The sequence below is a fragment of the Trachemys scripta genome, chromosome 2, assembly GCF_013100865.1.
Source record: "Trachemys scripta elegans isolate TJP31775 chromosome 2, CAS_Tse_1.0, whole genome shotgun sequence".
In the NCBI taxonomy this organism is placed as follows: domain Eukaryota; kingdom Metazoa; phylum Chordata; order Testudines; family Emydidae; genus Trachemys; species Trachemys scripta.
In genome coordinates, this window is record NC_048299.1 from 84759706 (window position 1) to 84777159 (window position 17454).

Here is a 17454-nt window from a genome sequence, read left to right on the forward strand (position 1 = left end):
CTGCACCAGTATTGAAAGAGAAAGAACAGAAACCCAGCTAAGCAAGTAAATGAGGCCACCATAACCTTTGGCTAGGCTACTAATAGATTGATTTGTGTGTTTATAAAACTTGACAACTATTAAAGATTAATCTAGCTTCCCTAACATAAACCTTTCCTTTAGTAATGGAGTCATTCAAAAGCAAAATGGGAAACTGGGAGCATTAGTCTCGCTTATTTTCTTTGCAAAGTTTGTGTGTGTGAATAAGTGAGCTTTGAATGTTCCTGATATTCTCAGTTTGAGCTGGGTTAGAGTCCATGAAACTCCAATCAGTAAATAGTTCTAGATTATTTTAGTCTGTTGACTTGCTTAAACAATTAGTGCTTGATTCTGATCTCACAGTGATAAGCATGAGCAGTAATTCCATTTAAACCATGTGAATTCCACCGGTAAAAAGCTGGTGCAGGTAAGAGATCAGAAAAGAAACTCTTTGGAGGCACTACATAAGGCTGAAATCTTCTTAAAGCCATGCCACTGAGGGGCTAGCCCAGGAGCCTAGTGAATTATGATGGATACTGCCATGCAGTAATCCCAATCTCTCGCTGCCCCAAACTGGTAGGAGTGCTGCAGAAGTAATACACATAGCCAGGGCTGGCTTTAGGACCTCGGGGCCTGATTTGAATACCCGGCAGCGGTCCGGGTCTTTGGTGGCACTTCGGCGGCAGGGGGTCCTTCACTCGGCTCCGGGTCTTCCGCAGCATTGAAGGACCCCCTGCTGCCGAAATGCCACCGAAGACCCGGAGCGGATCCCCTGCCACCGAAGTGCCACTGAAGACCAGGAGCGGACCACCGCCGGGTGAGTAAAAAAAAATTTAAAAGGTGCCTACGGAGCAGGGCCTTCTTAGGCGCAGGGCCTGATTCTGGGGAATCGGCCTAAAGCCAGCTCCTGAGAGGAGATAGCAGTTGGAATCATCCATGTCTGATTTAGGTACGGTTTTGGCAGGCTCTGGAAAGACATGTGCTAAGCCCTCCTTGGCTGGAAGAATACTACCCACAATTCAGAGTTTTGAGGGTTCGGATAAAATGGTTTGTATGGGGGCGGGGGGAGAGTAGAGGAGATACTCAGGGCTCTAAGTGTTCTGCCTGCTCTATAGCACACACTTGCCCTCTGTGGCTCTGAGATTTCTTCCCTATTGTCTCCGATTACAGAGCTGGCTCCCTGCAGTGGAGGCACAAGCTGTACTCTGTGCAGCAGGTGTTGCTCCCAGCACCTGCGACCTGAGGCCATAATCAAGCTCTTTCAGTCATACTCTTAGCTGGATCACACGTGCCCTTTATCCTGTATTGTTAAGAAAAGGAAAAGGAATGGGCTGGTTTATCCCATAGCTTTGCTATTTAGATGCTGTGGCCCGCCAGAATATCATACGGGCACGTGCCTGAGTGCTCACATGTGAATTCATTCAAAATCTAACAACAGAAATAGACGTGGACATCAAAGGGTCCTCCAGAGTTTAATACAATTGCCAAGTACCAGCTGAAATGCAGCCCTTCACTGCACACAGTGTCAGGAGGTGACTCACCCTTCTGGCTGCTGCAAAGCATTCTTCATGGCTTTGATTTGCTGGAAGTGACAGGACATATCAGTGGCCAACACCATCTCTATCACCAAGGCCCTGAATTCCCTTTTGGGCAGATATCGAGCCAAGTGAAGGGAGGAAAGAGAAAGAGAAACAAGTTAAATAACACCGCTGCTTCTTGTGTTGGGTAGCTGCAAATCACTTCTGACATTTCCACTCTCCTCCACTTGCGTCACTGAACTCTTCACTTTATCAGGGCAAAAGAGGAGAGGAAGGAGGATCTCATGTTGTAAATACCAGCCACAGAGCGAGCAATTTAGTCAGATGATTAACTCTTGCTAAGAGAAATCCCAGAGGTTTCTGACAAGTCCATTACGGTCCGCTCTTTTCAATTAAACTCAAAGCTCCCAAATCGATTTCTTCTATAGGAGTCTCTTAAAAGGAAGCACACAGGCTGTTCACTTGCTCCTGCCAGGGCATGCACACTATTTGAACTCTGAAACACAACCGTGTATCGACTTACCTTCTAAATCCGTTTTAAAATAGATTAGTTAGAAAAACTAAATGGCTTGTGTAGATGTCTTAATACTGGTATGGAAAGTTCATGTATGTTAACTTCACAGCTTGTGTAAACTGAACTTATTGCACACACTGGGGTTCCTTGCATCCCTGTGCCCCCCTCCTCCCCAACCCAATCCCCCTCTTTTTCTGGACTTCCTGAACCCTCTCCCCCTAAATCTCTTCCTTGCCAGGGTCTCTGTGTACCCCCCATTTTCCATCCTCATTTCAGGCTCCTCCATTCTCCCCTCCATACAACAGCTCTGAGCATCCCCATTCCCACTTCTCCCAGACCTTTCATTTTCCTCCATGGCAGGGGCTCTGTGTACTCCCCCATTCACCCAGCCCTCCATTGCAGGGTCCCCGATTCCTGCCCAAGGCAGGAGCTCTGTGCACCCCTCATTGCCCCCTCCCTCACAGTAGGGTCTCTCATTCTTCCCACGCCCAGGAGTTCTGCATGTCCCATCCCCCTACTCCCCATGCCAGGGGATTAGTGGGAATCCTCATTATTCCCTTCCCTCAATTCCCACTCTGCCCTCCATGCTAGGGTTCTGTGTGCCCCCCTTCTTCCCACTCCCCATACCAGATCCCCCACTCTTCCCGCTGCCAGGGATTCCATGTGCCCCATTCTCCCCACCCCTATGCCCTTACACCCTCTTCTTTCTATCTAGGAGATAAGTCATTCTGAGTCAACATGTTAAATTCCATAGGCAGGATGAGCAGAGACATCACCATACCTTGCCACCCTTACTTCTGCACTGCTGCTGGCGGCAGCACTGCCTTCAGTGCCAGCAGCTGCCACTCTCTGGCCGTCCGGCTTGAGCCCCAGCACCTCTTTCATTACAAATTAAGCACAGGTTGGATCAATAGGCAATAGCAGAGGTGCTTGAGGCTGTAGCTATACTAAAGAGCTGGCGGGAGGTTCGTGTGTTCCCCTATTTCTGCCTTTTGGTTTTCAGATTTTCCCACCAAATCAATAGGGTTCTGGCCCTTCAATGCAATGAACATTCTCTGAAATGTTGGGACTGGACGCAGTGTTATCATGTTAGACAGATGGAGAAATGTCATTAAGTTGTGAGTGTTTAACTCTAACCCTAGCCACCCCATAGCACTTTTTTTTTTCAAAACAACTTTTCTGTTCAAGTGTAGCACATTGTGCTCCTGATATTACTACTCCAAACTATTCCACAATGAATACATGAATGAATAGTTAAAAAAAAAAAATCCTACTTGGGAAGGATCAGATTGAAATCCCTTAGAAGTCAATGTGTTTTTTTCAGAACTTTAAACCATCAACACTTTCTGGTCTATCATATATACAATCTTCTTTCTATTTTCAGTGATGTGGTCTGTGAGTATGTCCTCAGATTTGTTTAGCAATTTTGATGAAATTCCCTGCTTAAAGATTGAGATGCTTGAATACAGTAGTGAGGGCCATAAAAGTGCCTTAGATGGAATTAGAAATATTTTTGAATTGAAAATGTGTGAAAATACAACTTCTTGCAGGTTTTTGATTGGAAAGGCCCACTTCATTTGGAAATTGGGCTCATATTCACCAGAAACAGGCCATTTTTTTTTAAATTGTATTTCCCTATGATCTTTTCATAGGGACATGGCTCCATCCTGAATTCTAATCTAATCTTCCAATACATCAGGGGTTTGATTCATCCTGCTGGAACAGGCAACTGCAATTTGCAAAGCCCCTTTCTCCTCCACAGAGCTGTCAGGGGCTGCTGTACTCCAGAGGGAGGGCACATGGTATTTGCATTACTGCTGTCACAGAGGGATTCTTGTTGGAGAAGAGCAGCTCTACCTTGAAGCTGGCTTTCCACGGGAGTCCCAACAATGGAGACAGCCCCGTGGACACACTGAATCAGCACACTTCATGGGTGCCCTGGCCACACACCCTGCCCACTTTTCTGGCTGCTGTGGCAGGCATTTGAATATGCTTCCCAGCATCTCCAGATGGACTTTCCACCAGCACGGGAAGACTACACGTGAATATTTTGGTATAATCATCGAGGGCAGAATCAATGCTGCAATGTTTCCACCATGGGATAAAAATCCTATACATTTTTGTAAGTAATATGGTAATACTTCTTTGCTATCTTTACCACTGATTACTGCACCTGGACTAATTAATTATGCATTCATGAGAACTACAGTACACCTGTGACTATCAGTAGGCTGGGATCATTGATCTCCGGTCTGCTTTAATTTACAGACATAAATTCTTTAAAATCTCTTGCATTGTTCCAGCTGGAGACCACTTTAACCTGCTCTTTAGGACATCTCCCCTGAGGACATTCACTTCATGAAATTTTGCATAATATTTTTTGATGTTTTGTTCCACGCAGTTTTTCTCCTTAGCCCCACCCCAAATTATGCTGTGCCCTACTGAAAGAATTAAATCCCCATAAAGTCACAGAAATTGGAGTGGAAAAGGGCTATTGAGGTCATCTAGTCCGTACCCGAGGGCCCAATAGCAGGATTGTTGCCAACAGCATAGTGCTTTGTCCATTCCACTTCAGTCAAATGCATGCATTTTTGTGCATAGCAGAAAATTATCTATAAGCCATGGATTGTGGGTCTCACTTTTTTATTCTCATGGAAAATAATAAAGGAAGGAACAACATTGCCTTAAAGGCAACATTTTCAAAGGCTGGCATTACTGACAAAAATGTGCATGCTTGCGCACTGCACGCATACAAATACCGGATTTGGACAAGAAAAATATATAATTGCTTGTGCAAATGCCTGTCTGTTACATGCACAAATGAAGATTATGTGTAGGCAAATTTTTCATCTTGAACCTTCGCAAATGCATCCCTAAAAGTTTCAACCAGCCTACAAGAGGCATAACTGACCTGCAATAACAAAACATCAGTAACACACACGGCATTATATGGGATGAGAGATCACATCCCAACTGTTGGATCACAACTCCATGTCTGCTAACAATGGTTTATGAAAACCTTCATTAGACACTATTTCCTGAGCTGTACACTGATAGGAGCTGAAGAGCTCAACATTTTCCAGATGCCTTTTTAATCCTGTACTTGCCAGTAAGGGCTTGTACTAAATATGCTCTATTTCAGTAAACTGCATGGAAATTATTAGCAGAGAAATACAGTGCCAGAAAAGAGATCCATAACAGTATCTTGGAAAGCATCTGTTCTCTTTGCAATTTATTTTCTTAATTCAGTGCGATCTGTTTTAGTTTCAGTTTTATAATTTACCTGTTGACTACTTTAGTAAATGGGATTTGTCAGATGAAGCAACCTATCAACTTTTCAAATATTTAAGAAGCAGTAGAGTTCTTTAATGTGAAAGAGAAAAAGTGCTGAAAATTAAATTAAGGACTTTTCTCCCTGATCCCCCAACAGACCTCTTCTGGGCTCATCTGCTCTCCCCGCACATGCAAAAGCCACAAAGAGGTCTGCTGTGCTGGTTGGATAGAAGAACCTTCCCTGAAAACACATTCCCAGACTAGAAAGATTAAACACCATAAAACTGATAAAACCCATATGCACAGACAGACACATTTCCCAAGACTATCTTCACTTTTTCTATTGCAGTCTTAAATCTTAATGTGACCTCCGTTCAGAAAAGGCACTTTAGCGCATGCCTGAGTCTTGTCCAGAATCAACACCCAGACCTATTGTTGTAGGGGACATTCAAATTATCAGATAACTCAAAATGAATAAATAAACCCAAATTTGGATGTGATAAATCTTTAAAACTGGTTAGGCTAAAATTTTCAAGAATACCTTCTGATCTAAAGGGCCTTGGATTTTTATTGCCCAGACTGAGATACTTTGGGCCTTTTTTTTTTTTTTTAGTATCTTAATTCCTGTTGACCCCATCTATGGCTGTGAGTTCTCAGCACCTTTGGAACAGGCCCAAGGTGTTTCAGGTTAGACACTTTAAGATGGAGGCACCCAAAATCAGAAGCTACATTTCAAAATGTTGGCCTTATGGTACATCCGAACAATAGCCATTATTCTGCAGCAGCTTCATGTGCAGCAGCTACAAAATAAGGCCCTAATGAAGAAGAAGGAAAATTAAGCAATCTGGAACAGCTTCAAACCTAACTAAACCAGATAATGTATTTCTTAAAGGAGATGTGTTACTCTTAGAATCTTCAAACATAAATGAGTATACCAAGGAACATGCATTCTGACTAGAGCTGGGCAAATAACTGATTTTTCAGTTCACTGGCAGTTCTGAAAAATAAATAAAAATTCAATTCAGTTCAAACCAAATTCAAAAAATTTCCAAACATTTTTGGTGAATCAAAGTCTGGGTAACACCTTAGAACTTCTCAATACCAACTGGAAAGGGAGTGCAGAGAGGTTACAAGGAATCTCTTGGGTGTGGCATGTACATTCTAGTTTACCAAAGAGTGTCAGGTGATGTCTTGAAGCCTGTGTCACTTTGGTCATGAACATCATTGTGAAATGTATGGATGGATGCTATGTATATATACTGAAAATGTATTCTTACAGTCATAGACTCATAGACTCTAAGGCCAGACGGGACCATCGTGATCATCTAGTCTGACCTCCTGCACATTGCAGGCCACAAAATCTCACACACCCAACTCCTGTAATAGACCTAAGCCTCTGTCTGAGTTACTGAAGACCTCAAATAATGATTTAAAGACTTCAAGTTACAGAGAATCCACCATTTATACTAGTTTAAACCTGCAAGTGACCCCATGCTGCAGAGGAAGATGACACCCCCGCCTCCCAGCATCTCTGCCAATCTGACCCGGGGGGGAAATTCCTACCTGACCCCAACTATGGTGATCATTTAGACCCTGAGCATGGCGGCAAGCCCAACCAGCCAGATACTAGGAAAGAATTATCTGTAGTAACTTAGAGCCCGCCCCATCTACTGTCCCATCGCCAGCCCGTTGGAGATATTTGCTGCTAGCAGTCACAGATGGACTACATGCCATTGCAGGCAGTCTCATCATACCATCCCTTCCATAAACTTATCAAGCTCATTCTTGAAACAAGTTAGGTTTTTTGCCCCCACTGCTCCTCTTGGAAGCTGTTCCAGAACTTCATTCCTCTGATGGTTAAAAACCTTCATCTAATTTCAAGCCTAAACTTGTTGATGGCCAGTTTATATCCATTTGTTCTTGTGTCAACATTGGGGCTTAACTCAAATAATTCCTCTCCCTGCTTTGGTATTTATCCCTCTGATGTATTTATAGAGAGTAATCATATCTCCCTTCAGCCTTCTTTTGGTTAGACTAAACAAGCCAAGCTCTTTGAGTCTCTTCTCATAAGGCAGGTTTTCCATCCCTTAGATCATCCTCATAGCCCTTCTCTGCACCTGTTAACAGTTTGAATTCATCTTTCTTAAACATGGGAGACACTGTATTCCAAATGAGTGGTGCCTTGTACAATGGTACTAACGCTTCCCTATCTCTACTGGAAATACCTTGCCTGATGCATCTTAGGACTTCATTAGCCTTTTTTATGGCTGCATCACATTGACAGTCTAGTCATCCTGTGATCAACCAATACACCCAGGTATTTCCCCTCCTCTGTCACTTCCAACTGATAAAACCCCAGTTTATAGCAGAAATCTTTTTTGTTAATCCCTAAATGCCTGACCTTGTACTTCACACTATTAAATTTCATCCCATTTCTATTACTCCAATTTTCAAGATTGTCCAGATATTCCAGTTCTCCTCTGTATTGGCAATACCTCCAAACTTTGTGTCATCCGCAAATTTTATTAGCATACTTCCACTTTTTGTGACAGGGTCCCTAATAAAAATGTTAAATAAGATTGATCCCCAAACCAATCCACTAGTAACCTCCCTCCAGCCTGACAGTTCACCTTTCAATATGACATGTTGTAGTCTGCCCTTTAACCAGTTCCTTATCCACCTTTCAATTCTCATATTAATCCTCAACTTCTCCAATTTAACTAATAATTTCCCATGTGGAACTGTATCAAATGCCTTACTAAAATCCAGATATATTAGATCTACTGCATTTCCTTTGTCTAAAAAATCAGTTATCTTCTCAAAGAGGAGATCAGGTTGGTCTGGCACAATCTACCTTTTGTAAAACCATGTTGTATTTTATCCCAATTACTGTTTACCTCTATGTCCTTAACTACTTCCTCTTTCAAAATTTGTTTCAAGACCTTGCATACAATTGAGGTCAAAGTAACAGGCCTGTGTTTTTTTCTTTTCTTAAAAATAGGAACTATATTAGCAATTCTCTAGTCGTAGAGTATGACCCCTGAGTTTACAAATTCATTAGGCTTGCTATTGGGCTTGCAATTTTATGTGCCAGTTCCTTTAATATTCTTGGATGGAAATTATCTGCCCTCCACCCCAATTTAAGCCCATTAAGCTATGTCTAGGGACTGGTCACCAGCAAACGTGAAAATCAGGTTTTCTGTCAAACAATGGATGTTTATATTGTCTCATTCACAATGGGTCTCCTATCACCAAATGCAAATGAAGGATTGCAGGGACTTCAGAAAGAAAGTAACAGGAAGAGAAAAGGAGTGGTGTGGGAAAGGGAAGAGGGGAGAGAGAAAACCCTATCTGGAGTTGTATATCAAAGGTCTGTTCCACTGTATTTGGAAAACAAAGAGGACGACCGGTTGCTTTTCACTGAGGAAGTAAAAGGACAGTGATTTTGCTTCATGAAAAAGGGCTCTCAGCCAGGCTTGGTTGAACATGCTGGAGACAACTTTGGATGTAATCATTTTCTTTCGACAGGAGGTTAACCTGTTAGTCAAGTTTAGTCTCTAGAAAGCTTGTTATGATTTTATTTTATATGTAACCATTTGTTTCCAATATTCTTACTCACTGTTACTAGGATCTCTGTTCTTTGATAATAAACTTATTCTTGCTTTCACCATAAATACATCTCAGTGCTGTGGTATTAAGCAAAGTGAAGGTCCTGAGCTGAATCTTACAAGTTGGTGTATATTGGTCCTTTGGGAACAGCAGGCCTGGTAACTCTGTGAGTGTTCGGTGGAGAAGGAACTGGACACTGCAGGAAATGCTCCAAGGACTCGGGGGTGGGTACATGCCTTTTGCTACCTGTACAAGGCACGTGGCCTGCAGACCTGCCTGGAAGGCAGTGCTTGTGCAGCCAGAAGCTGTTGGTTTCAGGGAGCCAATCCACAGCAAGCACAGACAAGACTCCTTTACGCTAAAGGCAGGTGGCAGTGAGGTGCCTCATAACCCTGGGGGAGCGTTCACATTGGGACAAACAAAACATGTTTGACCTGAAATGTTGTTTCCAGGTGTTCTTAAAGGCCTAGGTTCACAGAGCAGGAGGTGCTGGTGGTGCCCCTCTTATAACTTTTAGCCCAGTGATTAGACAAATTTTTATCAAATGTATGAATGGTTTCAGGTCAACCAAAATAGCTTTTTTCCAGTGAATAAACTGTTCACCCAATTTTTTTTGCTCAGTTCTAGTTCTGTCACTATGAAGAGGAGGGGATAGCTTCTACTCAAACAACGTTTTAAAGTTTCAAGACTCAGACTATTTTTCTGAAGATTGTGCTCAAACTACCAAGAATATGGTCAAAAGCAGCTGCTAAAAATCTACTTTGTAGCCAATGACATGTGGCCTTTTACTGTAGCCCAGAATGAATTATTGCTTTTCATTTAATGGACAAAGCAATGCACACTTCCCCATTAAAGTTAAGAGTGTAGGGAGTGGTGGTAGGAACATCACAGTGCTATTTATTTAATTTCGTTCTCTAGGCAAAATTTTATTTATTATCACAAACAGTTTAGAGACTGAATTATTTCCCAGTGTTGACTCAGTGCTTCATCTTTCTAAGACAGATAAATCCAGTTTCCTTGTTTTGTACTGTGTGTTGGTCTTTGAGATAAGACTTTCCATGACACTCTTCATTGGCCAAAACTATCTCCCCCACAAATACAAGATTGTACAGTTTGCTCTGCTTGTGTGGTTAGCTGATGGCCTCCATCCAAGAGGTTGTAGCATTTCAATGACTGCATGTTGTGAACTGCATTGGGATGAAAGATGTGGTCCCTAAAATGATATTATGAGGAAGAAGGAGGGGATTAAGATGGTAAGAAAGAGAGGAGAATGGAAGAAATGAAGAGAATCAAGCAAGTGGTCATGTACCATAGGCCCACATTTAAATTTGAGGACAGTGTAGGGATGAATTTGTTCCATTGTGATTTGTACATCTCAAAAGGGGGAGCGGGGAGTTAAGGCAAAATTTAAATTTTGATCCCAATCTGCTTGGACAACTTCCTTTAATTTTTTTTTCACTGTCTCTTCTCCTCCCTCATCAGCTCCCATTAAGTTTCAGCAAGGTACTTAAGCACAGCCTTAATTCTGAACACCAAGTAGTCCCACTAACTTCAATGTAGATACATGCTTTAGTACCTTGCTGAACTGGGACCTTAATTTCCCTCTTCCTTGAAATATCATCATAGGTACAGAAACTTCCATGCCAAAGCACTTCACAACCTGCATAAATCCAACACTACTGAGGTGCCATGACCACTTGGGTTATGCCAAGGAAAAAATAGGCCCAGTGTGTTTGTAGGAAATTATGTTTATATTTAGTATACTGTAGGGGAAAGTTTACAATTTAAAAAATCTGTTTTCCTTGATATCTTATATATCTAATTTGAGTGAAAGCAAGTTGCATTTAAATTTGAAAAAATCCCTTACAATACTGAATTTAAACACAACAGCCTCATGCTGTTAACTGAAATCGTTCAGCTCCTTTTCATTGTGCAAGGTGAATGAAATGCAAAAAGTAAACAGACAACCTAGATCTTGAAAAGTAAATTAGATTTTGATACCATGACCCACAGAGTGGGTTTTATTCCTTTTTCAAGATTCTTGTGACACTTTCTGAGTGTTAACGTGTTTTTTCCTCAGATTTTGTCTATGTATGAATCCACAAGATGTTGAGTGGCTTGTCAGACTTAGCCGGTCAGCCAAAGCAGACAGAGCCAGACAGCCACGGAAAAAAAAACACAGAAATTGGGCTTGTTTTTGGCTTCATTGGCTTATGAGTTGCTTGTTGGCTAGTTTGGGGCTTGTAGCTCGTTGCGTGAAAGTTGGCAACTGTGATCCATAGTGCTGACTTTTGAATGAAACCAACCACATGTGGTTCTGGGGTTTAGGCCGGGTGCTCAGATAGGGGTACATTGTTGCCCTCCCTGGCTCCACCTGTCATGAGGGTTTCTGTGCTGGGAAGACTGGATGAGTATGGAACACAGACCCAAGGGAGGAGGAAGAGGGTGAACTTTCCCTCCCTGACCCAGTTTACCAGAGCCCGGAGAAATACTGCTGAGTGCCCTCAATTTCCATTGAAGTCAATAAGAGTTGAGTGTGCTCAGCACTTTGTTCAGTTTGAATGCATACATGAACCAGTATATGTTTGTCTGCAATAACACATGATGGGATGCTTTCACTCCAGTGAGAAAGAACTCTGATTAATACAATTCATTTAAGACTCTTCCTGTCCGGTCCAGGTAACTATATATGTTTTATGCATAATTGTTATTTTTAAAATGTCAGATATTTCATTTAAAAAGGAGATAAAAAGCCCGCTTTCAGTTTGAATAATCTGTTATTTAAAAAATGCCAATTTTTGCAAATAAATTATTTCCATCAGGAGTGCCAGTTTTAAATTACACCTTCTTTTGGCTTTTTGGCATGTCTATTGCACCCACTTATTCACTGTGGGCCTGATTCTCATTTACACTAAAACTCATTTATAATGTTCTGGCAGTATAAACGGGCCTTGGACTGGGCTTAACTGTAATTGATGTTTTTGTGTAAATGAAAATCAGGCCACCCGTATATTCACCTACACAATGATAAGTAGATGAAGGGAGATCTATGAGAGACTAATGAATAGATTCCATTACAAGTTAAATAACTTCACACATCACTTCTGAATGTAGTCCTAAGAGTACAGCAGATGAAAATGAGACGGGTAAAAATAGGATAAAGATTTTTAAATCTTTTCTCTTCGTAATAAAAATACAGCTGTATATTATATTTTGATGGATACTATTATTCAAAGAAATGTAGGAACTACAAATGGCCCGGTTGTAACTTCCCCAAACGGCTTTACTGCTTGTTCCTACCTCCAATCATCCTTTGAGAGGTTAGACAAAATGTTCATCTCCTCGTCGTCTTGCAAAAGGCGATAGGCTGCACTGACATGGTGATTTTCGAGCACAGATCGGTCATTGTACAGAATGGCTGAATCTGACCTAGAATTTAAAAGAATGTAGGAAAAGTTATGTTTCTTTCTATAATGTGTCAGTCTCGCATTCAGAAATATTACTATGATTCACAATTACAGACTATATATTGGTATTTTTATAGTAAGTGTAATGCTGTATTCATTGCTATGTAGCTGGGAAAAACATTAAAACGAATCGTTGAAATTCACCTCAGGGGAAAAGCCTTGCACAAAACCACATTCGCACTTAAGACCCACCCAAATACTGTGTTAAAGATTTAAAAGGAGTGCTGAGAGACATTTGGCTGCTAAATACTACATAAATATCAGTCATTGGGTGAAACGATGAGGCTTTTGCTCGATTCTTACTACGGTAAAACTCTTATTTTGTGTGAAAGTGAAGTGTTACTTAAAATTTTTGAACAAGGCATTTTAAGTTGTTAGTTCTCCTTTATTGGGGTAGGTAGCAGAGCAGTACCATGAGAGGAGTAGAAAGGGAAGAAGGCAGAATTGAGACCTTTGAAAGTTCTGGCCAAGTGAGGGGGCATGGGGGCATCATTTGAGCTCCCCGCCTCAGGTGCCAAAATGTTGTGGGCCAGCCCTGAGAATGGCTGACCATTTATTTAGCAACCGGCAGGTTTATGAAATATGAGTTATTCATCGAAATTCTCTTCTAAGTGGCATCAGTGTAAATCTGAGGTTATTCTATTTGAAGTCAGTGGAGTTACTCCAACTTTATGCTGGTGTAACAGAGGATTTTGTCCCAGTGAATGGAAGATATTCATGATCACAAAATATAGTATATCTCAGTTTCTTGCACTTACAATTCTTTAACCTATTCTATATATTAAAAGAAAACACAAAACAAAAAAGAGTCCCAGAAGAGTCAGGTATAGACAAAATGAGCATTCTTCCCTTCTTTCCTTAAGTAATTTACAAAGGCCTCACCGTGTCTGAATGTGAAAGTTGTTGGTGGTTCCAGTGTGTTCATAGTCATGGACGGCAGCTGCGAAGATCATAGCAAAGATCTCCAGCTCTGTCAGCCAGTGCTGAAAAAGAGATTATAGAGCAATCAGATAAGCTGTCATTTTCTCATGCATTAAGGCTTTCATCTGTTAAAGCAAGCTCTCTCTTGCTGACAATACACACTGCACATCATTGACCTTTCCCTACAGCCTGTCAGCTGTTCCAAAGCAAACTTCTCCAGCTCCTACATGAAAGCTGAACCACTGTTTTTCCTCAAGGTGGATCTAAATAAATGAAACTCTGGCAAAATATTTTAAATTTTTTTGACACTAAAAAGGCTGAAGCAAGGGGAGGAGAACATTTACTTTCTTTAAAAGAAATACGAGCAAAAAAAAAAAAAAGATGCAAGCTCAAGAAAGGGAGCATGTGCAAAGATACACACAATATAAAATACACATGCAATCAGCTATGTTTGCCTAGAATAGTGATGTTACAAGCCTAAAATACACTAGGATCTTGCTAATTCCCAATGACTAGGAGACCCTTTGTGAATTACTGAATTGTGTGTATTGACAAAAAGGCAAACACCTGCAATATTAAAGCAAGAATATAGCATCACAAAAATGTAATTCTAGTTGTTTACTTATATTTAATTGAAAAATATTCAGAAAGTCATGGGATAACATTTTCAAAAGCACCTAAATGATGCAGGATCTCAAGTCCCATTTTTTGAAGTGCTTAAATCAATTAATCATTCTGTGCCTCAGTCTCCCCACCTAACAACATGCACCTACCCTCCAGGAGTGCCATTAGTATTAAAGTAGTTAATGTTTGCATAATATACTGAAAACAAAACACTAGATATTGTCAATACTACTAATACAATTAGATGAATCTGCAGCTTGGAAGAAGGGATAACCCTAGATTTTGGGGGCCCTTCAAGTTGGGTGATCCTTCAACCTCTTCATACTCACAGCACCCCCAGCGCTGGCCATCTCCTGTGTGCCTGTAACACCACTCCCCCTCTGTGGTAATCCTGACCCTCCCACACTGGCAAGTTCTGCAGTCTCTACTGTCCTAAGGCTGGTGTACAAAGTCAGATTTCATCCTAAAAACAATAGGTCAGCAGTAAAATATTTTGCCCAGCTCTAAAAACCATCATCAGAACTGGCACCCTTATTCATAGAGATTAAGACTAGAAGGGACCACCTGATCATCTAGTCTGATCTCCTGTAGATCACCATCCAGCACCCACACACTAAACCCAACAATCCAAATTAGAGCAAAGTATTACAACCAATGAGAGATTAGACTATGATGTGCACAGGCAGAGACTAGAAGGGACCAAGATGCACCAGTGCCCAAGGCCACTGCAATGACAGGGAAATGATGAAATGAGATACACCCAGATAATCCTGGCAAGTGACCGGTACCCACACACTGCCGAAAAAGGCAAAAAACCCAGTGGTCACTGCAAATTTGACTGGGGGAAAAATTCCTTCCCAACCCCACATATGGTGATCAGTTAGATCCCGAGCATGTGAGAAGGAACCAGCCAGCCAAGCACTTGAGAGAGAAAATGCTTGGTTCCACCTCAGAGCCCTGGCCCTCCCCACTCAATGTCCCATCTCCAGCTGTGGCCATCCCTGATGCTTCACAGGAAGAACATTAAAAAAAAAAAGTCCTAGCATACATTTGGGGGAGAAAAAAATCCCTTCCTGACCCCTGCAGGTGGCTGGCTGAAACCCTGAAGCATGAGCTTTAGGAAAATAAGACACAAACCAGAAGTGAGCCCCAGGGCTGCTGAGCCCTGCCCCCAAACATAACAAGTAATATCATCATACAGTTACACTTGTAAATGTGTCCAGCTTCCGCTTAAAGCTAATTAAGTTGTTTGCCCCCACAACTACTGGATTATTCCAGAACCTCATTCCTATGATGGTTAGAAACATTCTAATTTCCAGCTTGAATTTGTTTATAGCCAGTTTATATCCATTAGTTCTTATGCCAATATTGTCCTTTTGCTTGAATAGCTCTTTAGTCTCTGTGGTATTTACAGAGAGCAATCATATCCCTTCTCAGCCTTCTTATCCAGTCTTCCAAGCTCTTCCAGTCTCCTCTCAGAAGATAGGCAGTCGGTTCCCCTGATCATCCCAGTAGTTCCTGTTGGCAGTTTTATTCAGATGGACAATGTGTGAACAGGCATGGAGACTGAACTACTCTCTTATCCCTACCCATGTTCCCTCCAGAATTAGAAGAGAGTTGGAGAACGTTGGTGGTGGTGACGCTTTTGTTGTCTCTATGTTGTTTGTCCTGAGGATAAACAGCATTTACTATTGACAAGGAAGATTACTTCAGTCTTCAAGCAACATGGAGGATAGGTCCATCAATAGATAGTAGCCAGGATGGGCAGGAATAGCGTCCCTAACCTCTGTTTGCCAGAAGCTGGGAATGGACAACAGAGGATGGATCACTTGATGATTACCTGTTCTGTTCACTCCTTCTTAAGCACCTGGCATTGGCTACTGTCAGAAGACAGGATACTGGGCTAGATGGACCCTCAGTCTGACCCAGTAGGGCCGGTATTATGTTCTTAACATAATTCTGATAACGTTAAATTACATCAGGGATGGCCAGATTGCTGGTTCTCTAGGAAGTAGCATACAATAGACCCACACTTCAATTCTCCAGACCTGGTCTTTCATTTCCCAACTGGAGGCAGATTGCTCAGCTCCTGGAGTTCCTTCTCTCAGCTGTTACTACTCTGATGTAGCTGGAGAGTCATTAAGCAGGCTTGAAGTCCCATCAGGCCCTCCATAGTCAAACAAGGTCAGCACAATGCAGGGTCTTGAAATGGGGAGGAAGGCTACTGAGGACAGGAGTAAAATGCCGTTTATTGAGAATGCCCACAGAAAACACAGCCTAGGGTTACTACAGAAGAACAGTGGATGACAAATAAAATTCAGTGTAAATAACATATAGTTATAAAGCTCTGTCAATAAAGCGGAAAAAATGAAACCTTTAGTAAATGATCAAAAGTTTTCAGTCCCCACTTCAACTAGAACCACAAGAAAGAAAATAAAGAAGATGCCAGGCAGCCTGCATTTAACAGATGCAATCTCCATCCAAGTGGGGATATTACCTTTTACTAGGCTATGATGGACTTCATCTTGCAGAATGGGGCTAGCTTTAAAGAACAAAGCCATTAAGAATGATTGAGAAAGCAGCAGGGCTCTCCCATGTGGGGGGAAAGCAGGAACGGGGAGAGAGCAAGGAAATGTGAATGTTTTTCATTTCTGAAGGGGTGACAAAAATGATCCAGAACAAACTCTTCAAAGATGATGGAAAGAAAGAAATGAATGAAAGAATGAGCATTGAATCCCAAACTGGGAACAAAGAAAGGGAAATGAGGCATGGCTGTCACTCACAAAGGCATAATAAACATGAAGAATTAACTACTAAGAAGAGCCACTAGAGTCTAAACAAAAGATTCACTGTGTGCATAGGGAGTGAGAACAAGAAAGGACTAGATGAGCTTCCCAATGCGAAAGTGAGTGGAATGCATTGCCAGGAAACACAGGAAAATGACACAAAGAAGAGAGAGATGGAGATAATTAGCTTATTCCTTTTCTCAGGGTTTGTGTTCATTCATTCCAAAGAAGTTATCAGTTTCAGATCTCATATAATCACGATGATCTGCTTATTAACCATAAAAGCCAGCAGGTTTTTTTCCCCATTTGGTTCAAACACAAATGTCAGAGAAATCCTACGCTTCAGCAGTTTTACAGCTCTGCTCTATGAAATGTGCCATTATCAAGAATTACAAAAGTACAGAAAGCGCTCTCATCATTTACGGTTTGCATATAACTGTGTGATTGCACAAAGAGATCACACAGTAATTCCCAATAATTATCAAGATTAATCAGATAATATTCATAAAGGATAAAAAATAATTGAGTCACACTTGAACAACAGAGTTAATCAAAGAAAGGAAGAATGAGAGAAAAATAATGCTTTACAGATATCTACTCAGTGCCACTCTTAAAAATGTTTCTAAGTTGTGTGCTTGAGTATTTATTCCCTGAAATATAAACATTAAAAAAATCCACTATTAACTTTGTACCTCAAAATTACG

The 17454-nt window shown here is 41.4% G+C and overlaps 1 protein-coding gene across 12 annotated transcripts in view; it reads right to left on the reverse strand.

The window, feature by feature from the left end:
- PDE1C (phosphodiesterase 1C) overlaps positions 1-17454 on the reverse strand; it is a 276106-nt gene that overhangs the window by 83248 nt on the left and 175404 nt on the right. For all 12 annotated transcript variants that reach the window (XR_004644508.1, XR_004644507.1, XR_004644506.1 and 9 more), the window contains exons 8-10: positions 13302-13402; positions 12253-12381; positions 1560-1661 (exon numbers count right to left, since the gene is read on the reverse strand). Coding sequence is in view for 9 of the 12 variants with exons in the window: in XM_034761136.1 (XP_034617027.1) it covers positions 1560-1661; positions 12253-12381; positions 13302-13402 (332 nt within the window). In the remaining 3 variants the exon portion in view is untranslated. The remainder of the gene's footprint in view (positions 1-1559; positions 1662-12252; positions 12382-13301; positions 13403-17454) is intronic.